Source organism: Agelaius tricolor, unplaced genomic scaffold (assembly GCF_023055355.1).
Source record: "Agelaius tricolor isolate 1412-34295 unplaced genomic scaffold, bAgeTri1.0.p SCAF_15, whole genome shotgun sequence".
Classification (NCBI taxonomy): Eukaryota; Metazoa; Chordata; class Aves; order Passeriformes; family Icteridae; genus Agelaius; species Agelaius tricolor.
In genome coordinates this window covers 13,937,823-13,958,421 of record NW_027269275.1, presented here as the reverse complement: position 1 = coordinate 13,958,421, position 20,599 = coordinate 13,937,823, and the positions used below count along the sequence as shown (strand labels likewise).

The window sequence follows — 20,599 nt, the reverse complement described above, 5'->3', positions numbered from 1 at the left end:
ACGGGGCGAGCGGCAGGGACGTACGGCGTGCTCTGATTGGTCAAAGCGCCGCAGTGAAGGCCGGCTGATTGGGCAACGAGACTTCTGACGGCATAGGGGGCGGGGCAAGAGCAGGGGAGCGAGTTTTCATTGGCGGAGACGCCGCGTTAGAAAAGAGCGGGAACACAAGTTCATTCAAACCGGGGGAGGTGGGCGGGGCCTCGCCACGGCGGCGGGGCGGGCCCGGGGTGAGCGCGGGAGAACCGGGAGGAACCGGGGAAAACCAGGGAGAACCCCGAGGTGAGCCGAGCGGAACCGGAAAGCATTTGGGGGGAACCGGGGGGAGCCCAGGAGAGCCGGAGGTGGCCCCGGTGTAGCCGGGCCCCGGCGCCTCCGTGGGCAGAGGCGGGGAGAATGGCGGGATGGGTCACGTTGGAAGGGATAAGGGTGAGTCCTGTGCTCCCAGCTCCCTGCTCAAGCAGGATTGTCCCAGAGCACTTTCACAGCTTTGCATCCAGATGTTTCTGGACTATCGCCAGTGAGAGAAACTCCACACCTGCTCTGGGCAATGTTCCAGTGTATGATCACCCAACAGTAAAGAAGTTCTTCATATCCGAGTGGAATTTCCCATGTATCATTTTCTGCCCCTTGGCTCTTGTCTATGGCTGGGCTCCACCCAGCAGAGCCCGGTCCATCGTCTGAAGCCTCTCTTCAAACAGGGACAGGCACTGATGGGGTCCCCTCTCAGTCGTCTCTTCTCGAGGCTGAACAGGTTCAACTCCCTCAGTCTTTTATCATAAAAGAAGCTGAGTTCCATCCCTCGGTTGTTCCATCCCTCTACTCCCCCTTGGCTTCTTGGCAGCCTCTCTTCAAGTCACCTCTCTCCCCGCTGCTTCCAAGGCCGGCCAGGCATGGCCCCTTTGCCAGGGGAAGGTGTCACACACAAACACAAACAGGAGCCCTGTGTTTGTGTCACACACAGACACAAACAGGAGCCCTGGGTTTGTGTCACACACAGACACAAACACAGGAGCACTGAGCCACCAGTCTCTGCAGAGGGAAGAGGGACCAGTGGCACCCCTGGGCTTGCTCCTGGTCATCCAGCCCCCTTTTCCTTGGTTAACTTCCTTGGTTCCTTCTTTTCTCCAGGTCAGCCAGTGAGTCCACAATCTCTGCAACACACAAGCATGGCATTAACCAACACAGAGGATTTGTGGTGGGCTTGTTTGGGTTTTTTAACAGATGAGAAGATGGCTTTCCCTCACTGATGAGGATCAGGACATGGAGTCACCGTCTCCTGGGGCCAGCACAAAGGGGCAGGGGTTAGCAGGGGACAGCCTGAGCAGACAGCCCAGCACACAAAGACAAGTAGCTGTGTTTGTGGAAATACCCTTGTGAGCAGCTGCAATAAACTGTCCTTCCAGCTCAGCACCACACAGTGGTAGGTGTTGGATTAGGGTCATACTAGGGTAATAAAGCCATCCTGTTTCCTCAATGTGACTTTGTCAACATCCCTAATGATCTTTTGGCATTTTCTCTTCTCTTTCTGTGCCAGGGAGGTGCTGGTGGGAAATGGAAGCACACAGATGTGACACTCAGTGGTTTCTTGGGCACATTTCCCACATCTCTTGTATGGATCTGGTCCCATAGGATGGAGTGCATGAAATTGAAGGAAGTTTTCTCCCCTTAGACAGATGAACCAAGGGAAGGATATGAGCTCTGTGACTTCAAACACACCAGAAACATTCCTCTATAATTTCCTGATGTTGCTGTTGCATCTCCTGATGGAGAACAGTTACTTGTCTGATCAGACACAGCCCAGCTTCAGAGACAGTGAAAACTTCCCTGTCATAGAGCAATGCCCAAGACTGTAATTTACTGCTAAAGCCCAAGGCAGGAAATGTTCCTGCAGAGTGTTGTGGCTGCTCCTCCAGCTTATGGGATCTGCAGGACGTGAGTAGGGATTTAACTCACAGACCTCGACTTCCTGCTCCTGCTTGTCTATAGAAAAAGCAACTTTTATGTGACACCAAATAAACAAACAGCCTGGAGATTATTGTCATGGCATGGGTAAACAAATGTCAGTGTGTGAGGTCTGGAACTGGGGGACTTGTTAGCATAAAAAGGAAGGTCAAGGAGGACCCCAAAACACAAAGCCAGGCAAATTCTTTGGGAAATAAGGGGCAAACTGCCTGCTGAAGCAGCTGATGAGGGATGCAAAGGGCCTGTGGAGCAGGTGTCTGGGACACTCACCCTCGGCAGAAGGGCGCTGGGAAGGGTCAAAGGCCTGGCACTGCTCAATGATTTTCCTCAGATCTTCGGGACAATCTTCCCCAAGAGGGTCCCAGTAATGGTGATTGCAGATTTTCTCCACGATCTCCTCAGAAGTGCAGCCTAGACAACAAGTGCAAACAGGAGTGTCAGGATGGAGCTCTGCTGCCACAGGAGGGTGCTGGGGAGGGAACCCAGCACAAAGCCATGCCAAGAGCCTGCCTGCAGCCTGTGGCAGGGAGAAGCCAGCAGGGAAGTGACCCAAACTCCATCTGCAATGAATCCACTGTATTTGGTGTGACACTGTTGGGCTTCAATAGAGCAAGATTGTGTTTATGCTTAACTGCCCATGACCATCCAATAGAAACAAAAATTATTTGCATGTTTGTGGTTTAAGCAGGTTGCTAAAGTACTGCAAGCTGTACTTTGCTATATTGGAGTTTCAGGAGAAGCTGTCAGACACACCAGGCACTGCCACTGGCACCTGCCTGGGATGCTCAGGGAAGGAGCAGGGAGCATCCAGTGCCGGGCAGGAACCACACTGTGCCATGAGGCTTTTATGCAGGGAACCAGATACTCCTGTCTCACCTTCAAATGGGATTTTGGAGGTTGCAATCTCTGCCAGAACGATCCCAAAGCTGTAAGGAGACAAGCAGGAGTCTCAGTATTCATTCCACCATGTATTCCTCCCTTCTAGTGGAGAGGACTGCTGGGCTATGCCAACTGGAAGCATCTGTGGTGTGCCTGATAAAACCTGGCCTCCTTCCATAGCTCAGCAGCCTCTCTGCCAGACACCTGCCTGCTCACAGGCATCTCCTGGGAGGGACAGACACACCTGTATATTTCACAGGGACTCTTGTAAGGGTAGTTGATGTCTTTCAGGTTCTCTGGAGCGATGTAGGCCAACATAGAGACTTGTTTCCAGTCCTTCTTGGCTTTCCTCTTGATGGATGATTCTGTTTCACACAGCTCAAATCCTGACAGCTGATTGAGAGAATGAGAGAAAGAAAAGGAGAAGTAGAAACCTGTGGTGCAGCTAGACTGGCCCAAGATGGAGAAAAGAGAGTGAGATGCCCTGGGCAGCAAGGGCTGGAGTGCAGCTGTGTGTGCTGCCCAGCACGGGTCTCTTCCTCAAGCAAAACCAGAGGTGAAGGCAGGTGAATGGCCCCAGCTCCAGCTCATCCCAGGCTGGATGCTTTAGGGGCACTCACTTTGCTGATGATAAGACCAAGATAGGGAGGTTTAAGTGCCTAAAGTCATAGAGGAGATGCCACTACCCCATTTTATCCTGGACCATCACAATTCCCTTCAGTGTTGGTGGAGGGAGACATCCACAAAACCATTTAAAACTCCCAAAAGCATCTCCAAGTGTGGTGCTTACCTTCACACAGTAATCCCCAGCCACCAGGAACTTGCTGCTGCAGATGCAGCCGTGGAGTCGGGACTTCTCCCCTGTCTGGTGCAACCTGCAGATGGATGGAACCAAGGGCAACACATGAGGATGAGGATGATGAAGGACTGACCCATGCCCACCTTGGTGCCCTCTCCTGCTGCGGAGGGAATGACTGACATGCAGTCAGAGAAGCCAGCAGCTCTCTGCCTGTCTTGGTGGATCACCCCTGCCAAGCCAAGCTTCCCAGCAGGCTGGAAGAGCTGCTGTGGGCAGAGTACGAGCCTTGTGGATGAGCAGGACCTGTAAGGAGAACTGCCATGCTGCAGGGCACTTCCAAATCTGCCCTGTGAATCTGGGGAAGGGGATTTCCCCCTTCCAGGCTTTTGCAGCCTTGAAGCCAGATGTAGGGGACAGTGCCCAGGGTAGATGGGAGCTACTGCATCCAAATCCACTCCCTACCCCTACACCAGCCTCCCAGCCCAGGGTCCCAAGGTGGTGTCACTGGGAATCAGTGTCTAACAGGAAACCACGGCTTACTCTGAGATACCAGGAAGCCGCACTCAGCTTTTGGATGATCAGGTGAAGTTACTCACTGATTACACAGGTGCTCACCTGTAAAGGCCTCTGGCAGCTCCCAGGGCCATCCGAATGCGGATGTCCCAGGAGAGGTTCTGCTGCTTGTTCAGCACGTCCCGCAGCGTCCCGTGCTTGCAGTACTCCATGACAATGGAGAAGCAGGGGCTCCCATCTGCAAGGCAAAATCATCCTGCCTTGTGCCACCTCCTGGGAGGGGACCACAACAAGGCATGTGCCACCAGCCAGCACTGGGGATGGCAGGGGAGGAGAAGGGTGACATTAATGTGACACCCCTACCGTTCTCCTCAATGCAGATCCCGTACATGCGAAGGATGTTTGGAGACTCAAACTTCTTCAGGGTCTGAATCTCCTTCTCAAAGATGTCTCTCACCTTGCTGTGGAAATGGACAGCATGGTGAGATCCCTGGAACAAGGCATGGCACAGTGCTGTGCCACTCTCCTGGGGCCACACTCATTCCCACCCAGGACAACTCACGCTGGGTCAGTGGTCAGTGGCCTCTTGAAGGTTTTGATGGCAACGGGGTACTTGAGGTACTCGCCCTCGTACAGGTCGTAGCTGTCTGTGTCCTGCAGGTGCCTGTGGAAGGTGAGCTGGTCTCGCTTGATCTCAGTGATGTCTTCTCTTTTACCAACGTTGACCTTCTTCAAGCCTGCTCCCACCACGTGCCAGAAGGGAACAAGGGACACATTAGGCAGGGCTTGGGGGGAAAGGACACAGTGCACAGGGTGAGGTGGTGTGACATCGACTTACGCTCCATCTCACGAATGACTTTGTTCAGCTCGCTTTTCATCCAGTCCATCTTGCTCTCCATACATTCCCTGTCAATGTAGATCTCCTCAAGAACATCTTTGGGCTCCTCAGTACCTAGGGAGAGAAACGAGCAGAGGTTGGGCCACTGGATGAACAAGCATGACTGTGTGGTTTGTTTCTTTCATGGTTTAAATGGCTCCTCATGGCCATCAGGCCAGAGCTTGGTAACAGCTGGAGAGAGGGGCCAACCACCAGTCACAGGTTAGGAGGGTTTGCTAAATGCACTCACTTGCAATCACCTGGTCCAAGAAAGCTCTGTCATCCCTCAGGTCCTCGGCATCCTGCCTGCGACACGTCTTTGACTGGAAAGCTTCCAGGAAAGCCTGCTTCTGCTCTGCCTGCAGCAGGAGGGAGAGCCCCTGGGCAATGTCCTCCAGGCTTTCGTTCACCCAGACAAACTCCTCGCCAGTACTTCGGGCTCGCAGGAACTTCTGGATCCAGCTGGTCTGGCTGTATTTCATCACCAGTTTCTGGGCTTCCTCCAATGCCTGGAGCAGCTTTTTCATCAGTTCCTCTTCATGGTGGGAGATGTGCTGTCGTGGCTGAGCCCTGAGGATCCTCACGGGCTCCAGCAGAATCTGGATGCGCTCCACGAGGCGCTGGCACTGGTGCTTGCAGCACTTCACCTGCTCGAATTGGGCATGGATGGCCTGGGCCACAGACAGGACCCTCTCCACGATGTCCATGCTTGCAGCAAAGGGCTTGGCCACGGGGGATGGCAGTGGCTGGTGCAGGGAAGCCTCAGGCGCTGCTCAGAGATGCAGCTCTTCCACGCCTTCCACCCTAGGGAACAGCCTGGTATGGCACACATCCTCCCACAGCCCCTCACATCCCCATCTGCTTCACTTTCCCTGCTTTGCCTCCCACTGCAGCTGCCTGTGCAGACTGGAGCAGGCACATACAGAGACGTTGGTAACAGCAGTAGTGGCACATCTTTCTCACAGTAGCAAGAGATGTTTTGGCTTGATTTATGTACATTAATTTAATGTACAATTAATTAAATTTAATTAATTAATTAAATAATTAAATGTGTGAGCTAAATCCCAGAGAGCTTCCACCCAGAGGAGCAGGGACACCAGTGACCCAAGGAGCATCCCCTGGGCAGCATTCCTGGTTCTGGCCCCACATCACCCTGGGTTCCTGCCCACAGAGCCCATTTCTTTGGCTGTAAAGATCTATTTTCATTTCTACTCAATGTCTCTCTCTGTGGTCACCCACCTAATAAAGGTTTGTACATCTTCACAGCCCCAGCATCCCCAGCTTCTCCCCATTCTCTCCCCATAGCTCTATCCTGCCCACCTAAGATTTTAGATCAAGCTCTTTCTGTGCACTCAGCATCCCCTCAAAGAAGGTGCCTGCTCCCCAGCCCACATGCAGGCAGCAAGGACAGAAACCACCCCCGTTGAAAGGAAATTAGCAGCGGCCCCTCTGATACAGCCAACACTGAGAGGGGTGCCAGGTTCTCCTGGCTGGAAATGAGATGGAAACGCACCTAGAATCCAGCTGCAGCTGCTCTCCCACCCTCTTCAGGCTCTCTCCAGCAGGCCCCAAGGAAGGATCTCTCTGCTCGCCAGGAGAAAGGAAGGTCTGTGACCTGCCCGTGCCTCCTGACCTCGGCTGCCTCCGCAGGCTGGAGGGGCACGGCGGGACGAGCGCGGCTTTAAAGGGCGTCACAGCGGAAGGGACATTGTGCAAGGCAGCTTCCCACGCCAGCACAGCTCCCGGTTCCCAGAAAGCTGCCCGGGGTATTCCCGAGGGCCGAACGCCCTTGTGCTGGGTTTTGCCTGATGGAAGAAGGAATTGCCCACAGGAAGTGCAGTGGGAAAAAGGGGATGGGGAAGTTGTGCCTGCCTGTGTTGATGCTTCTGCTATTTTGAGCACCACAGCGTGTTCTGCTGTGCTGGCAGGTGTGGGAAGGTTTGCCCAGGGCACTGGGACACCCACAGCAAGGGCTCTGTGCCCTGCTGAACTTGCTGCATGTGCAGCGAGACCCCCAGAGCACAGCCCTGCTCCTCTCCCAGCCCCAGGAGCCCCCAGCACCAAAGGAGCTGGGCTGTGGGCACCAGTGCTGGAAGCAGGGCTTGACCTCTGCTGGGCCTGCAGGAAGTTTTGCAGATGGCTTCGTCAGAGAGCCGGGCTAATTTTGGGAAGCTCTGGGGTTTACGTGATGCTATTGCCCAACTTCAGAAAAGTGAGTGCAGCTTCTGCTTACCCAGAGCCCCAACGTCACACAGCTTTGCTGAGAATATCCCCTGCAAATCTCCTACCTCACGCCTGGGGGGGTGAGGGGAGCCAGGAATGGTGGCTCCAAGGGCCATCGGCACCTGGAAAGGGACACGTGAAGGGTGGGAGAACAGACTTGTCAGCAGCCCTGGGGGATACATTTCCCAGACCCTTTTTAGAAAGTTTTATTTTTCAAAATATACAGTTTATTTACAATTGTAGTGTCTACAGTTTTACATATAAATTTATTTCAAACCTTTAAATATCTGCAGTAAACATTAGGGAAAAAAGAATAAAAAATAAAATCACAGGATCAGCAAAAAAAGGCATCTCATAGTAATTCTTTTCATTGGAGTTTGAGTTTCAAGTAGCCAATGTCTACAAAAACCATGAACTTGATAAATCTGACAGAGAGATATGGGTTAGAAAAAGGCACAATCCAGAGCTGTGGGACCTGCCCCGAAAGGGCTGCAGGCCAAGAAAACCCTGTGCTGAGATGGGCTGGGAGAAGGACCTAGGACAGGGAATCCCCTTGGCATGAGTTAGGCAATAAAGGCAACTGCAGCGTGTCGGGTGCCCTGGGGAGAGGGCAGCCCAGGAGAGACAGGGGCTCTGGCAAGGTGCCAGGGCAGAGGAGGGAGGGTGGCATCAGGCACTTCATCTTTCAGGCAGCAGATCTGCCCGTGCATCCATAGCCTGGAGCGGGAGGGCAGCGAGGTAGGGCAGGAGTGCACCAGGGAACCCCACAGCCTCTTCCTCCCCTTTCCTCACCATCCTCAGCCCCCCATCCCCTTGCCAGTGCCACAGCTGGACCACAGCAGTCCACAGGGATGCTCCACTTTGGAGTCACTGCTGTGGCACAGCCCCCAGGAAGGGGGCGGGGGGACACCAGCCCCAGTGCAGGGGAACAGAGCCAGCAGCTGAGCACTGGGCTGGGGCTGTCACTCCTCTTTCTTGAAGGTCTCCTCAGGGATGAGTGTCCGGAAAGGATAATCCCAGAAGCGTGTGCTGATGCCAAAACCTGTGGGCAGGGAAGAGAGAGTTCAGCCCATGGCACCATCATCGACGTGTTGCAAGGGCTCTGTGTTAACTGGTGAGGGAGGAGTGGGAGGAGTGGCCACATTTTGGGGAGGGAGGAAGGCAAAGTGAAGATGAGGAGGAAGAGCAGAGGGAGTAGGAGCTGGCTGGGCCATGCCAACAAGCCCCATGGATGATAGCTTATCTGGATGAGGTGTTTTCTCCTAGGAAACCGGGCAAAGGGCAGGTTGAGCAAGCACTGGGCTGGGGAAAGTGTGGGGCGGATCTGGGGAAGCCCAGGGCCTCACCCTACACCTGTCAACACCTCCCAGCAGGAAGAGATGCTGCCCTGGGCAGGGATAGGCACTCACAGCCCAGCACCATGGGGGTTTGGCATTCCAGGCAGCACTGATGCCCACCAGTGAGACAGGTGCTGCCTTCACCCCTGCTCTGGCTCCCCATCCTCACCCTGAGAGCCAGGAAATATTCTCCCTGGGCCACAGCACCTCACATGCTGCTTCCCCAGCAGCAGAGTGCTTGACTTTCCTCATCCCAAATCCCAAATATTTTGGAGCAATCAGCTGCACCCATACAGGTAGACTGGATCTTTGACATCCCTTGCCCCTTCCAGCATGCACGGGGAGCTCATCACTACCTGATTTTTGGTGTTCAAAGTGGTGCTTGACGTGGTAAGCCTTGAGGCCGTACAGGTAGGTGCCCTTTTTGGGCGAGCCATAGTGGAGGTAATAGTGCATCATGTCGTAGATGACGTAGCCGCAGAGGCCCCCGACGAAGACGGAGAGCCCCAGCACCTCGGGCAGCAGCAGCCGCAGCACGCCGTAGAAGAAGCCGATCACCAGCGAGGCCGGCACAGGAGGGAAGACCAGGCGGGAGCTGTCGAAGGGAGACTGGAAGCAGAGAGGGATGGTGGGACAGGCAGCTCTTGGCTCACCCTTCCTCCCCCTGCACATCCCTGCAAAGCATCAGGGAAACCCATCTGGGAGAAGCCAACAGCAAGGACCCTCCCCAGAGCTGTACCCGGTGGCAGCAGCCCCCCACACATGCCCAGGTAGGTGGTGGCTTTATCTGGTAGGTGCCCAAGATCCACATTTCCTCCAGCAAAGCTAGAGGGAGCCTATGGCTCTTTTGGTTTTCCCCCTTGCCCAACCACACAGCTTGAAAATTTAACTCCAGCTCCTCCAGGGCTGTTTTACAGCCTTTGCTGGTGTTGGGCAAGTGCCTCGCTTGGGATGCCACCAGTCACACTGAACAGGCAGCAACAGGCTCTGTCTGGGCAAAGGCCACCATTCCCACGGCCCCGCCGGTGCCAGCGGGGGCGGGAGCTGTGGCTCACCTTGTGATGCTGCCCATGCAGCAGGAAATGCAGCGTGATCAGATAGTAATTGCTAGCGGGTGGCTTCATGTGGAAGACAAAGCGATGGATGAGGTACTCTAGCAGGGACCACAGGATCATTCCCAGGAGGAAGATGAAGGGGAAGTAGTATTTGTGGACGGGGATGGAGTACTCTACACAACGAGACATGCAGTGGTCAGCAGGGCAGGCGCAGGTGCTTTTATCCATCACCATCCTCCCGCTGGCATCAGGGTGATGCTCAGCTCTCCCTCCCTCCAACCACTCATCCACCTCCTGTCCTGAGCTCCTCTAGGGAGCTAACTGCCCAAGCTCTGCTCTAAACCACATTTTCCGTTGATTCCTACTAATTTACAGGATCAGCCAGCTTCTTGCTGCGTCAGGAAGACAGTGAGGGGAGCTCCCTGCATTCCAGATTCCAACAGGGGCTTGGATGTGCACTCTAGGGACTGTGTCACCATTACAAAGCTGTTTCACCCACCAGAACAAGGCAGGAGGGACCTAAGTTGCACAGGCAGCACTTGTGACAGTAAAACAGTGCTGTTGGTGTTTATTTTTGGGGGGAAAAAGAAAAGACTTGTTGGTCACTTTCCCCCGCAGAACATTTTTCAGCCACCTCCTTCTTTCAGGGCTGGCTGCCAGCCCTGTGTCCTTCCTAGCAAAATTTGGATTGCCCCAAAACCCGCTTATTTTTAGGGAAAAAAACCCCACAAAACTTGGCAGCAAGGTGCTGAATGCCACAAGGAGCAGGGAGTGCCTGTGCAGCCGGCACTCCCCACCCCACAGCCGGGCACAGCTGGCACTGGGTGGCACCTTGCAAAAAAAATAGGGAACCCAGCAAAAAAGAAAAAAAAAAAAAAAAAAGAAGACAACAAAGAAGACAGCTTGCCCCGGCCACGCTTGTTGTTCCCGGGGGAGCAGGGAGCAGACAGTGGGAGATTCAAGGGCAGGCGCTTGGGGCGAACAAGCCCCGCTCTGTGCGGAGCCAGCGGCGCTGAGAGCCGGGTTTGTTCACCGGCATTCAGCCGGGCCGGGGTGGGCGGCAGCGGCGATGGGAACACGCCCCAGCACCCGCAGCGCTGTGGGGACTGAGGGAACGAGGCAGGAGGGAGCAGCCCAGGCCAGCGGGCTCTGTGCCTCTGCTGATCCCTGGGGGACCAGACCTTGTGGTGAGAGGAGGGGAATGGAGGTGGGCAGGCACAGGGGGCTTCATGCAGGGGACATGCAGGTGGCCACAAGGGAGAGGTGCTGGTGGCCACAAGGGAGAGGTGCTGGTGGCCACAAGGGAGAGGTGCTGAGCTGCTGCTCTTGCACGTGGCTTTGGGGAGCACGTACAGAAGGAGGGATGAGGAAGGGATGCAGGTGTCCAACCAACCCATTCCCGCCCCATGGCCCAGAGTGGGGTCAGCAATGCTTTGCTGCTGCTCGTACCTGTGGTGAAGGAGGAGAAGAGCCTGGTGTTGCCCTGAGCAAGGGAGGTGTAGCTGACCCAGCTGAGATAGAGCACCACGGGCGTCCACACCATGAACACCACGTACCTACGGGGCAGAAGGAGATGTCAGAGGAAGTGTCCTGCTTGCTGGTGAGCCATCCCCCCTCCCAGGGCAGGCACCACCCGGGCACAGTGCAGAGCTCACCATGCTGTCTTGGAGAGGAACTCCAGGAAATCCGAGTGGAAGAGGCGGATGGGCCGATCCACGGGCTGGTGCACCCACTCATCGTACTTCTCCCCTAGGTAGCCCACCTGCCACAGCAAGGGCTTCTGCCAGTCCACCAGGTCCTGGGGGAGCAGACAGTGGTTGTAGTGCTGGGGAACCCACAAACCATCCCAGTACCAGGCACAAAGCTGAGCTGCTGCTGCTGCAGGATTCTGGGCTGCAAACCCCTCCCATGCCCCAAGAGCAGTTGCCTCTGGTTCCAAGGTGCCCTGAGCTCCCCACAAGCACCAGCACAGGGCAGACAAGGGGCCAAACACACCAAACACAGGCTTGGCTCACCCCTGTGCCACCAGGTACCTGCCAGCAGATCAAGGTGAAGGTGGCTGTACCCAGACCTGGCTCAGCATCAGGCCCTGATAACTGAGGCTCTTTGTCTCTTGAGCTGCCAAGATTAGATAGTGAGCAGTGATATAGCCCAGCAGAACCCCTCTGGTGCCATATGGATCCCATCCCCATGGCACTGCCCCAGCCAAGGACATTTCTCCTTGTGCAAAGGACACATGGGGTGGCCACAGCGGTTCGGGCACCCCAGTGAGGAGCAAATTGGGAAGGGATGGGGAGCAGGGATACAGGATGGGAACACCGACTCCAGCAGTGCTGCTGAGCATGGCTGAACTCAGGTGCAAGAGTAAGAAGGGACCTGTGTGGGTACACATGTTGGCATGGCATGAAAATGAAACTGGCAGCACCACCTCTGACACTGCTCAGCATCCCTGGACACATCTTCTGCTGGCCTGACCAGACGAGGTAGATTCTTGGTCCCACCCCTATGCCAGGACTGAAACCACACTTGTCTGGCCAAGCCCTGTGTCTGGCAGCTCTCCTTGGGCTGCTTGTGCCACACAGCACTGGCACAGCCATCTGGCACCTGGGGCTGTGCTGCCAGTGGTGGGGATGGCTCCATTCAGGGCATCCCAGGGCAAGGAGCCAGGGTGGCTGTGGGCATTTTGGGGGCTCTGCTGCAGGCAGGGATGAACACAATCACACAGGAGGGGAAACAACCCCAGCTGGTGTATGGGATGGGAACAGAGCCATTCTCTACTGGGGGGAAAGTTAAAGCAAAAAGGTCACTTGGAAATGGACACTCTCTTTTAAAGGTGCCCAGTGATAAAATATTACCTGGGGGGGTAGAAAGATGTTCTCCTGCTCTAAAAAACCCCCAAGTTTCTACAGGATAAAAGCATGCTCACCAACCAGCTGGGACCATGCAAGATGTGGTGACCAGATGGTGCTATGGAGGGCAGGGACAGCCAAAGGCACCTTGGGGACAAATCCCCCCTGTTGTGGCAGCTTGGGAAGCAGCTGGCAGGGCAGGAAGCACCCTGCACACACAGGGATCACCCTGCCCAGGCTGGGGAATCCCTTCCTGCTCATTTCAAGTGCTTAGGCAAGGGAAAAAAAAGTAATAAAATAAATAAAGCAAGAAAGAAATAAAAGCAAGCAAGGTGCGGCTTGGCAACACTTCCCTATGGAAGGGCACAGCTGCTGTCAGAGAAAGGCATCTCTCCCATGCTGCTGCAATGGGAGCCTCCCAGCGTGGCCACGCCTGTGCAATAAAGCATGAGCAATGCCATCCACACCAGGAGAAAGGGCACAAGTGGCTGGGTCAGTTTGGCTCCCTCATGTCATCCCTCCCATCCAACAGCCCAGCAGAAACCCAGCACTCACACAGGGAAGAGGAGACCTGGTGTTTCCAGGAGCACTCTGGCAAACAGTGTAGGAGAGACTCCAGAGCTCTTACCCTCTCCACATGCACTGTTCTGTAGCAGAGATCTGTCTGCTCTGGAGTCTGGGCTGCAGACACCTCCTTCTCATCCACTGTCTCAGAGAGGCCCTGGAAAGAGAAGGAAAACTCTGTGGTGAAGCACCAGTGGTGGACTCAGCTGGGATGGTGATGGCTGTAGCACTCAGGGGTATGGCCAGAGTGAGCTCCTGTCTGCTAAATAAATATGGGGAAAAATCTGGTGAATTTAAGTCAGTCAGTTCCTGCAGAGCAGGTTTCCTGAGGGAAGCAGCTGCTAGTGAGCTGCCCTGCCCTTCAGACATTGTGGGCTCAGCGCTCTTTGGAAACCTCCTCTTGAGCCCAGTGTTTGGAATGCCCTGCCTGTGGCCAGGACAGCACGGCAGAGTGGCCACGCAGAAACTCTGGGCCCTGGGACAGCACCTTCCCCTGCAAATGGGCAGTGCCATGGCAGAGGTCACCTTGGCACTGCCAGTAAAGCCTGGGGCATTGCTGGGTTACTGCTCCCTCCTCCCACCCCACTGATCTCCAACAAAAGCCCAGCTTGGCTTTTTGGTCCCTCAGAGAGCTGGGCTGGCAGGCCTGGCCAGTGTGGTACAGCTGGTGCCACCACCCTGCCTGTGGGCACAAGGAAAAACACACAGAAGGAGCGACCTTGTCCAGGGAAAAAGACAAAGTGTCCTTCACAGGGTGACACTGGGCTGGCTGCCTTTGCCATGGGCTGTGGGAGATGAGGTGGGGTTCGGTCGTGGCTCAGGAGAGCACCTTGAGGCACAGGGGATGCAGTGGTGGCAGGATGGAGACCCAGCTGCAGTCCCGCTTGCAGGGCGGGCTGAGAAACAGGAGGAACCTGCCTTGTCTGATGCTGGGACGCAAACACGGTGCCAGCTGCCAGCGCCAGCCTCCTTCCTGCAGCCGTGCCAGCCCTGGCGCCGGTGGGGGCTCGCCGGGCCTGGGCCGTGCCCATGCAAAGCCCGGACCAGCCGTGCCCCCCGGCAGCAGCGCCGGCTCCCCTGCAGGACGTGCCGAGCATGCCTTTGTCCCGCTCTGTCAGCCCGGGTTACCCATTAACCCGGAGCAGGGCACGGCGTGGCCGCAGCTCAGCCGGGCCCGACGGGGCTTCAGCTGTGCCGCTTCCAGACTGGGAGGATTTTCTCCCCGCTCCTCCGTGGATGCTCTCCCCACCGCTCTGACAGGGATGCACTGCCACCCTGTTGAGAGGAATACCGCCCTGGCAGCTGCAGGAGGGCCTGGGATGCAGGAAAACCGGTGTCACCTTGCCAGGGCGTCAGGACTTAACCCTGTGCCTTGCTGGGGACACCCAGGCAGGGCTGAGGCACTGTTTACCCACGGCAGGCACTCCTTGCAAGATGTGCTCCCACCCCATTTCTCAGGCTAGCCGGATTAAAAGCCTCATTCTGTCGGTACAGGAACTGCATTACCCAGCTCTGAGGCAACCTCTTGCCTGGGGCAGCGGGCATGGGAGGACAGGGGATATTTCCACCAGTATTTCCAGGCGGGAATCCCACTGGCATCAATTTTACTGCAGGCAGACCACCAATATGAGATGATGCCATGCACCACCACACCTCTCTGTGAGGATTCTCACTGCTATTTTCCATGCTGCACACTCTGTCCTTCATTCAGCCAGACATTCCAAAACCGTAGGTCAGATGGGACGTCTTAAAATTCAGCAAAGCATGGTGAATTTCTGGTTTTGCCTCTGCCCTGCAGGTGCTATGGAAGAAGATTTGGCTTTAAGAGAGTGAAGCAGCTTATCCATGCCCTGAGAAACGAGCTGGGGCTCTCCACCTTCATGCTTGCACCACAGCCCAGCCAGCAGCAGGAAGGATGCTTAGGAAAGCTGGGCTGACGCAATGCCCGGCACCTCTCCTCCCTTTTCCGAAATGTTCACACACCTCCAGTTCCCCTGCCCATGGATGCCTGAGCACCATGTCATGCCTGGAGGCTTCCTGGTCCTCCCAGGTCAGGGAGATGGACTGGGGGCTCACATCCCACCTCACCACCAGCACCTGGGCTGGGTGCCATCAGTGACATGCCACTGCCCTATGGGCTATGGCAGCTCCCTGTTAGCACCTGAATCTTCTCCTACCCCTCCTCTTCCTCAGCTGGGGAGCAGGAGGAAGGCTCTCCTCTTGCTCACCCTGGAGTTGGCACTGAAAGGACTGGAGCTGTGTCGCAACCAGGACACAAACCACGCTGGCATGTCCCAGCTGGCTCCCCAAAGGGTGGCCTGTTTCTGCCTGCTCCAGGCACGCAGGGGCCCTGCTGAGATCCAGCCCCATGGCACCTGAACCACTGCTGGGGCTTCTGCCCATTCTCCTCTAAACAGGTGGGTTGGGAGGAGGCTGAAGGGCTGTGCTGAGCTGGGCTCTGCGGTCACCTGTGGGTGGTGAAGATGCACCTGAGCTGTCCCCAGGCAAACAGGTCCTGCCAGGGAAGATGAACAAGGGGCCCGATGCAAGGAAGGGAAAGTTAACGCCTACAAGGCACTGTACCTGTGAGTGAGCAGCAGTCCTGGTGAAGTGCTGCTGGTACACACAGGGCCAAACACCCAGGGCATGGCATGATCCAGTGACTGGGTGACCCAGCATCCACCTGAGAGCATCTGGCTGCCCTGCGTGGGTCACACAGGGCGCTCAGCACTGGTCCTGCACCAGCTGGAGAGCACGGGCTGTGCCAGCCCAGTGCTGTCCTGCATCAGGGCTTGGGGCATTAAAAGAACAAAATCCAGCTGTGATGTGGGCTACAGACAGAAGGGGTGGTCCAGCACAGGGTTCAGTGTTCTTGGGACACAGGCAGAGGAGCTGGAAACCTCCCCCTGGCCCAGACAGGGCGATGCTGCCTGCAGACAGCTGCTCTGCCAAAAGCCTGGACCCAGGGGGATTTTCCACCCATTTTCCCAGTGAGTCAAACCCCAGAGGAGTCCTACCATACCTCTGCATTGCTCCACAGCCTCCAGCACCTTCACTGAGCTCCTCAGAGGCTCAGTTTGCATGGGACAAGCTCTGTTGGCAGTGCAGGCACAGGCATGTAGCATGAGGACACCCCAGGAGGTGCAGAGGGCACCAAGCAAGGTGGGGGCACCATCCCACAGCACCACGCCAGCAGCACTGTGGTCTGTGTTCTCTGGCTGGCAGAGCCCCACAAGGCTGTGTCTTGGCCCATTAAACACTGGGTGCAGCAGGACTATTAAAAGGAGGTGAATTGAACTGCTAATCATAGGAGCAATATAAAAAGTGACTTCTTGTTACATCAGCCCCAAAGAGGTGCCCCAGGTGTCCCGCCCACGTCCAAACGTGCTCAGGCTGGGATGCAAAGCCAGGGTAGGTGCAAAGCCAGGTGCAGCAATACAGGCAAGAGGAAGAGGAGGACAGTAAACCTGAGAAGGATGGAAGATTTACTGTGAGTCACAGCACGTCACGCAGCCCAAAGAGGCTGTGATGAAAGTCCCTCATTGCTCAAACTGGAAGGGTAATTAGATGATCCAGGTTCCCTTCTAGCAAGGCTGCTAAAATCCACTGTCTAGTTTAGGTAATTAGTGGTACTCACTTTGATCTCCCCTATATGTCCTGCTTGCATAGATAAAATATTTAGGGATTCATTTGTCCGTAGCCAAAAGGATTTGGGTGATGCAGAAAAGGGACCTGTGGCCAAAGGAGAGAGCCACTGGAAGGGGCATGGAGAGGCTGGACTTATCTTCTTTATCTCTCCTTCATTAACATATTTTTCCCCCTTTCCAAAATCCTGGAAATTCCTGTGGGAAGCAGGGGAGGATGCTGGATCCTGTGGGACCAGAGTATTCTGAATCCCTCAGCGCGGGGATGATGCAGCTCTGGGACACGCAACGGGCAAGGAGAGGCACTGGCAAAGCTGTGGAGATCTGGAATCAAACTGGGGTAATGTAAAACTTCCTCCAAAGAGCTCTTTGGGCTGCACCTGCCCCAAAGCACCCAAAGCACGAACCCAAGCACCACCAAGGACACCACCTCTCCCCAGAGAGGACTTTTGGGGGGGTGTGGAGTAGGGCAGGGCAGCTGACACATCAGTGCATGCTGTACACAGCCTCACCATGCAGCAGGCAGCTCTAATCCCTGCCCTGCGTGTTCCAGGCTGGGACGGTTTATCTGGCACCAGGCAGTGTCAGATCTCCCTGCACCCGGCGTTATCACGCCATGTATTTGCATTGGGATGGTGGCAGCTCCCCTCGGCACGGGAACCCGTTTGTCCGGTACCTTCCTACCCCAGCCCGCTGGGCTCGTCACGCCTGCGAGGAGGCGGCGGCTCAGCGAGTGTCCCAACAGAGGAGGTGCCATGGCCGGGATCCGTCCGGGGAACAGGCAGGCATTGCACCGGGGCTGAAACAAAGCCCCGTCTGTGGTGCTGGGGCCGAGGCTGGCCCTGGGCAGGACACGCAGTGAGAGCAAACAAGCAGCCAAAGGGACCGGCCGGTCACCAACCCCGCTGGGACACCTAGAGAGGAACTGCTGGGCTGGAGAAGGGGGCTGGGCTGGCTCTGCTGCTCAGCATCCTGCCCACGGCCGCTGGTGAGGGCTGGAAATTGGGTAGCAGTGCCCAGGTTCACCCGGAGGCTGTGGAACTTCCCTTCTGCCTGGACAGCACGGGACCGGCGCGGCAGGGACAGAGCTGTGTCCCATGCGCCACACCAGGCAGCCAGAGAGGTGGCTGGGCTCCTCAGCAGGGGCTGCTCACCACTGGCAAACCCCAGCGCCCAGCATCTTGGTCCTTCGTTGGGTGCTGACAGGGCCAGGAAGGGTGTCCTGTCCCAATACCCACTCTGTGCCATACAGTCCTGCTAAAACTGACACTGAGCTCCATCTCCTGCACCCCTCCAAAGACCCCAACACCTCCCTGCCACATTGGCACCCCAGATCCACCCATCAGCCCTGCTTCCTAGCATGGCAGGGAGGGACATGGCCGTGGAGTGGGACCCTATAGGAACCCAGCTCTGTGCACTTGGCACCCTATGGGGCCTAGGGTCCCCTGCACCTCAGACCCAGAGAACTCCTGGGAGCCAGGAGGCACATGGGACCTTGGCACACTGCACACGTCAGGCACCACCCATGCAAGATCCCAGGAGCCTCAGACATCCTCTGTCCCCTTCACCCCTCATGCCCTGTAGACCCCAGATCCTACAGAGCCTGATCCTATGGGTCCTGTCCTGCTCACACCCAACACACACCACGTCCCATACAGCTCAGACTGAGATCTGGGTGCACTAAACACCTTATACGCTACATGCACCCCAGAAACTTCCTACCTTGTACACCCCAAAGCCTATCCAGCCTCTGTATGTCCTGAACAGCTTGGACACTGAGGAGCCTGGACCTGGAGTGCCCTACAGACCCTGTATGACTCAGACCCTGCACAGTTTGGATCCAGGGTGCCCTACAGACCCTGCACATCTTAGACTCCATGCACTCTGGACTTGAGATGCTCTATAAACCCAGCAGTGCCCAGATCCCAGAGAGCACAGACCTGGAGCATCCTATCAAAACTCAATCCAGGACCTAGGGCACCCCATAATCTCTCTGTACATCCCAGTCCCGGGATGTGGGGTGCCCTATAGAAGCACGGTTTTTGCCAGCCCGGGGACCTGGGGTGCCTTAGAGAGACCCTGCACATCCTGGATCGGGACCTGGAACTGGGACACTCACTGTACAGACCCTGTACATCCTGTATCAGGACCTGGGATCGGGACACTCACTGTCACAGACCCTGCACATCCTGGATCAGGACCTGGGATCGGGACACTCGCTGTACAGACCCTGCACATCCTGGATCGGGATCTGGGATCGGGACACTCGCTGTACAGACCCTGCACATCCTGGATCGGGATCTGGGATCAGGACACTCACTGTCATAGACCCTGCACATCCTGGATCGGGATCTGGGATCAGGACACTCACTGTACAGACCCTGCACATCCTGGAGCAGCACCTGGGACACCCTACAGCCTCTCCATTTGCCAGTTCCGGGACGTGGGGCACCCCACAGCCCTTATTCACCTGGACCCAGCGCCTGAGGCACCCCGCAGAGGCTGGATATACCCCCGGCTCCCCTACAGCCCGTGTCCCCCCGGTCCCGGTTCGGCCCCGCGGCGGTACCTGCTCGTCGCCGGGCTCTATGTCCCCCACGTAGTACTGCTCCAGCCAGCGGCGGGCGTTCTCCGAGTGCCGGTGGGGCGGCCCGTCCAGCGCGGCGCTCACGTCGGTGCCGGCCCGGCGGCGCAGCAGCTGCTCCCCGCCCGGGTGCAGCCGCACGAAGCCGCTCAGGTCGTACAGGCGGCGGCGGCAGGAGACCAGGCAGGCGCCCTGCGCGCAGCGCGCCCGCACCTCGGCGGCGCTGAAGGACCGCGGCCCCGCCGTGGCCATGGCCCCGCCGCCGCTCCCCGTCCCGTCCCGCTCCGCTCCCCGTCCGAGTCCCCGTCCCGTCCCGCCGCCGCGCTCTGCCCGCACCTGCTCATCTGCATACATGCATATGCAGCCAGGCCACGCCCCGGGCCGCGCCCCGCCGCAGCCCATTGGGCAGCCAGGGACGGGTGGGGCACGGTTGGGGTGGGGAGGCTCCGCCCCAGCGCAGGTACCCTGGAAAGTGGGGATGAGGCATCCCTGGAGAGGCAGAACGGGGCAAAGGGGGCAAAGGGCACCCACGGGGGGAACGGGGAAATGAGGCGGCCCCAGGGGAGGGGAGTGTGCCCCCCTGGCCCAGGGATACGGTCAGGGTGGGGAATGGGGGGTCTGGGCAACCTTGGGTGGGTTATGGGGGGCACCCCAGGGTGGAACTGGAGTATGGGCAGGGATGAGGCTGTGAGGGCATCCTGGGGTGGTAGCTGGGGGTATAGGGCACCCCTGGAGGAAATCACCCATCCCAAGTTACCAATCCCCCTCCAAGGCCCTCGGTGGCCAAGGCAGGGACACCCCAGTCCTGGCTCAAAGTGCCCAAGGAGAGCAGGGTCACCCAGAGGCCAACTCACCCCAGTGTCACTTGCTGCCAGGCACCACATCCCTTTCCCAGCTGTCTGAAGATATATTTCAGTATTTAATTAAATTTGCAATTCGCCAGGGGGGCAGGAGGCAGCTCCAAATACCCCAAAGAATGACAGCCAAGTAATTAATAAAGAATTACAGGAAAGGAGTTTCCCATGCATTTTTTGGGAAGATTTCCCTCTGAAGCGAGGGGGGCTGCTTTGGGGTGACACCCTTGACCACAGGGGCTGGCCACATGTCAGCAAACTTGGCGTTGCTGGCCACACCGAGCTGCAACCAGTGATTAAGGTGGGGTTTGCCATCCCAGGAATGGGGAGCCCCCCCAGCCCCACCTGCAAGGGTGGGTCATCCATCACACACCTCAGCCCCCCGGCCTTGGGGTGCTGTGGGGCGCAGGCCAGGCCCTCACTGAGGCCTTTAATCAAGGTGGATGCAAAACCTGCTGT

At 56.9% G+C, this 20,599-nt stretch overlaps 2 protein-coding genes across 2 annotated transcripts; both read right to left on the bottom strand.

Annotated features, from left to right (window-relative positions):
- Window positions 1–10: 10 nt before the first annotated feature.
- On the bottom strand, window positions 11–5,821 carry MLKL (mixed lineage kinase domain like pseudokinase). The gene is made up of 10 exons (XM_071440517.1): window positions 5,281–5,821; window positions 4,992–5,105; window positions 4,716–4,890; window positions 4,517–4,614; window positions 4,256–4,391; window positions 3,632–3,716; window positions 3,086–3,234; window positions 2,839–2,888; window positions 2,233–2,373; window positions 11–1,151 (listed from the first exon to the last, which is right to left on the bottom strand). Exons 1-10 carry the CDS (start codon window positions 5,735–5,737, stop codon window positions 1,099–1,101), a joined length of 1,458 nt encoding a protein of 485 aa, XP_071296618.1. The 5' UTR covers window positions 5,738–5,821; the 3' UTR covers window positions 11–1,098.
- A 1,609-nt stretch (window positions 5,822–7,430) lies between these two features.
- FA2H (fatty acid 2-hydroxylase) lies at window positions 7,431–19,598 on the bottom strand. Its single transcript, XM_071440514.1, has 7 exons — window positions 19,272–19,598; window positions 13,123–13,215; window positions 11,301–11,443; window positions 11,095–11,201; window positions 9,646–9,818; window positions 8,947–9,199; window positions 7,431–8,295 (listed from the first exon to the last, which is right to left on the bottom strand). The coding sequence occupies exons 1-7, from the start codon at window positions 19,536–19,538 to the stop codon at window positions 8,216–8,218; spliced, it is 1,116 nt and encodes a 371-aa protein (XP_071296615.1). The 5' UTR covers window positions 19,539–19,598; the 3' UTR covers window positions 7,431–8,215.
- Window positions 19,599–20,599: the final 1,001 nt, after the last annotated feature.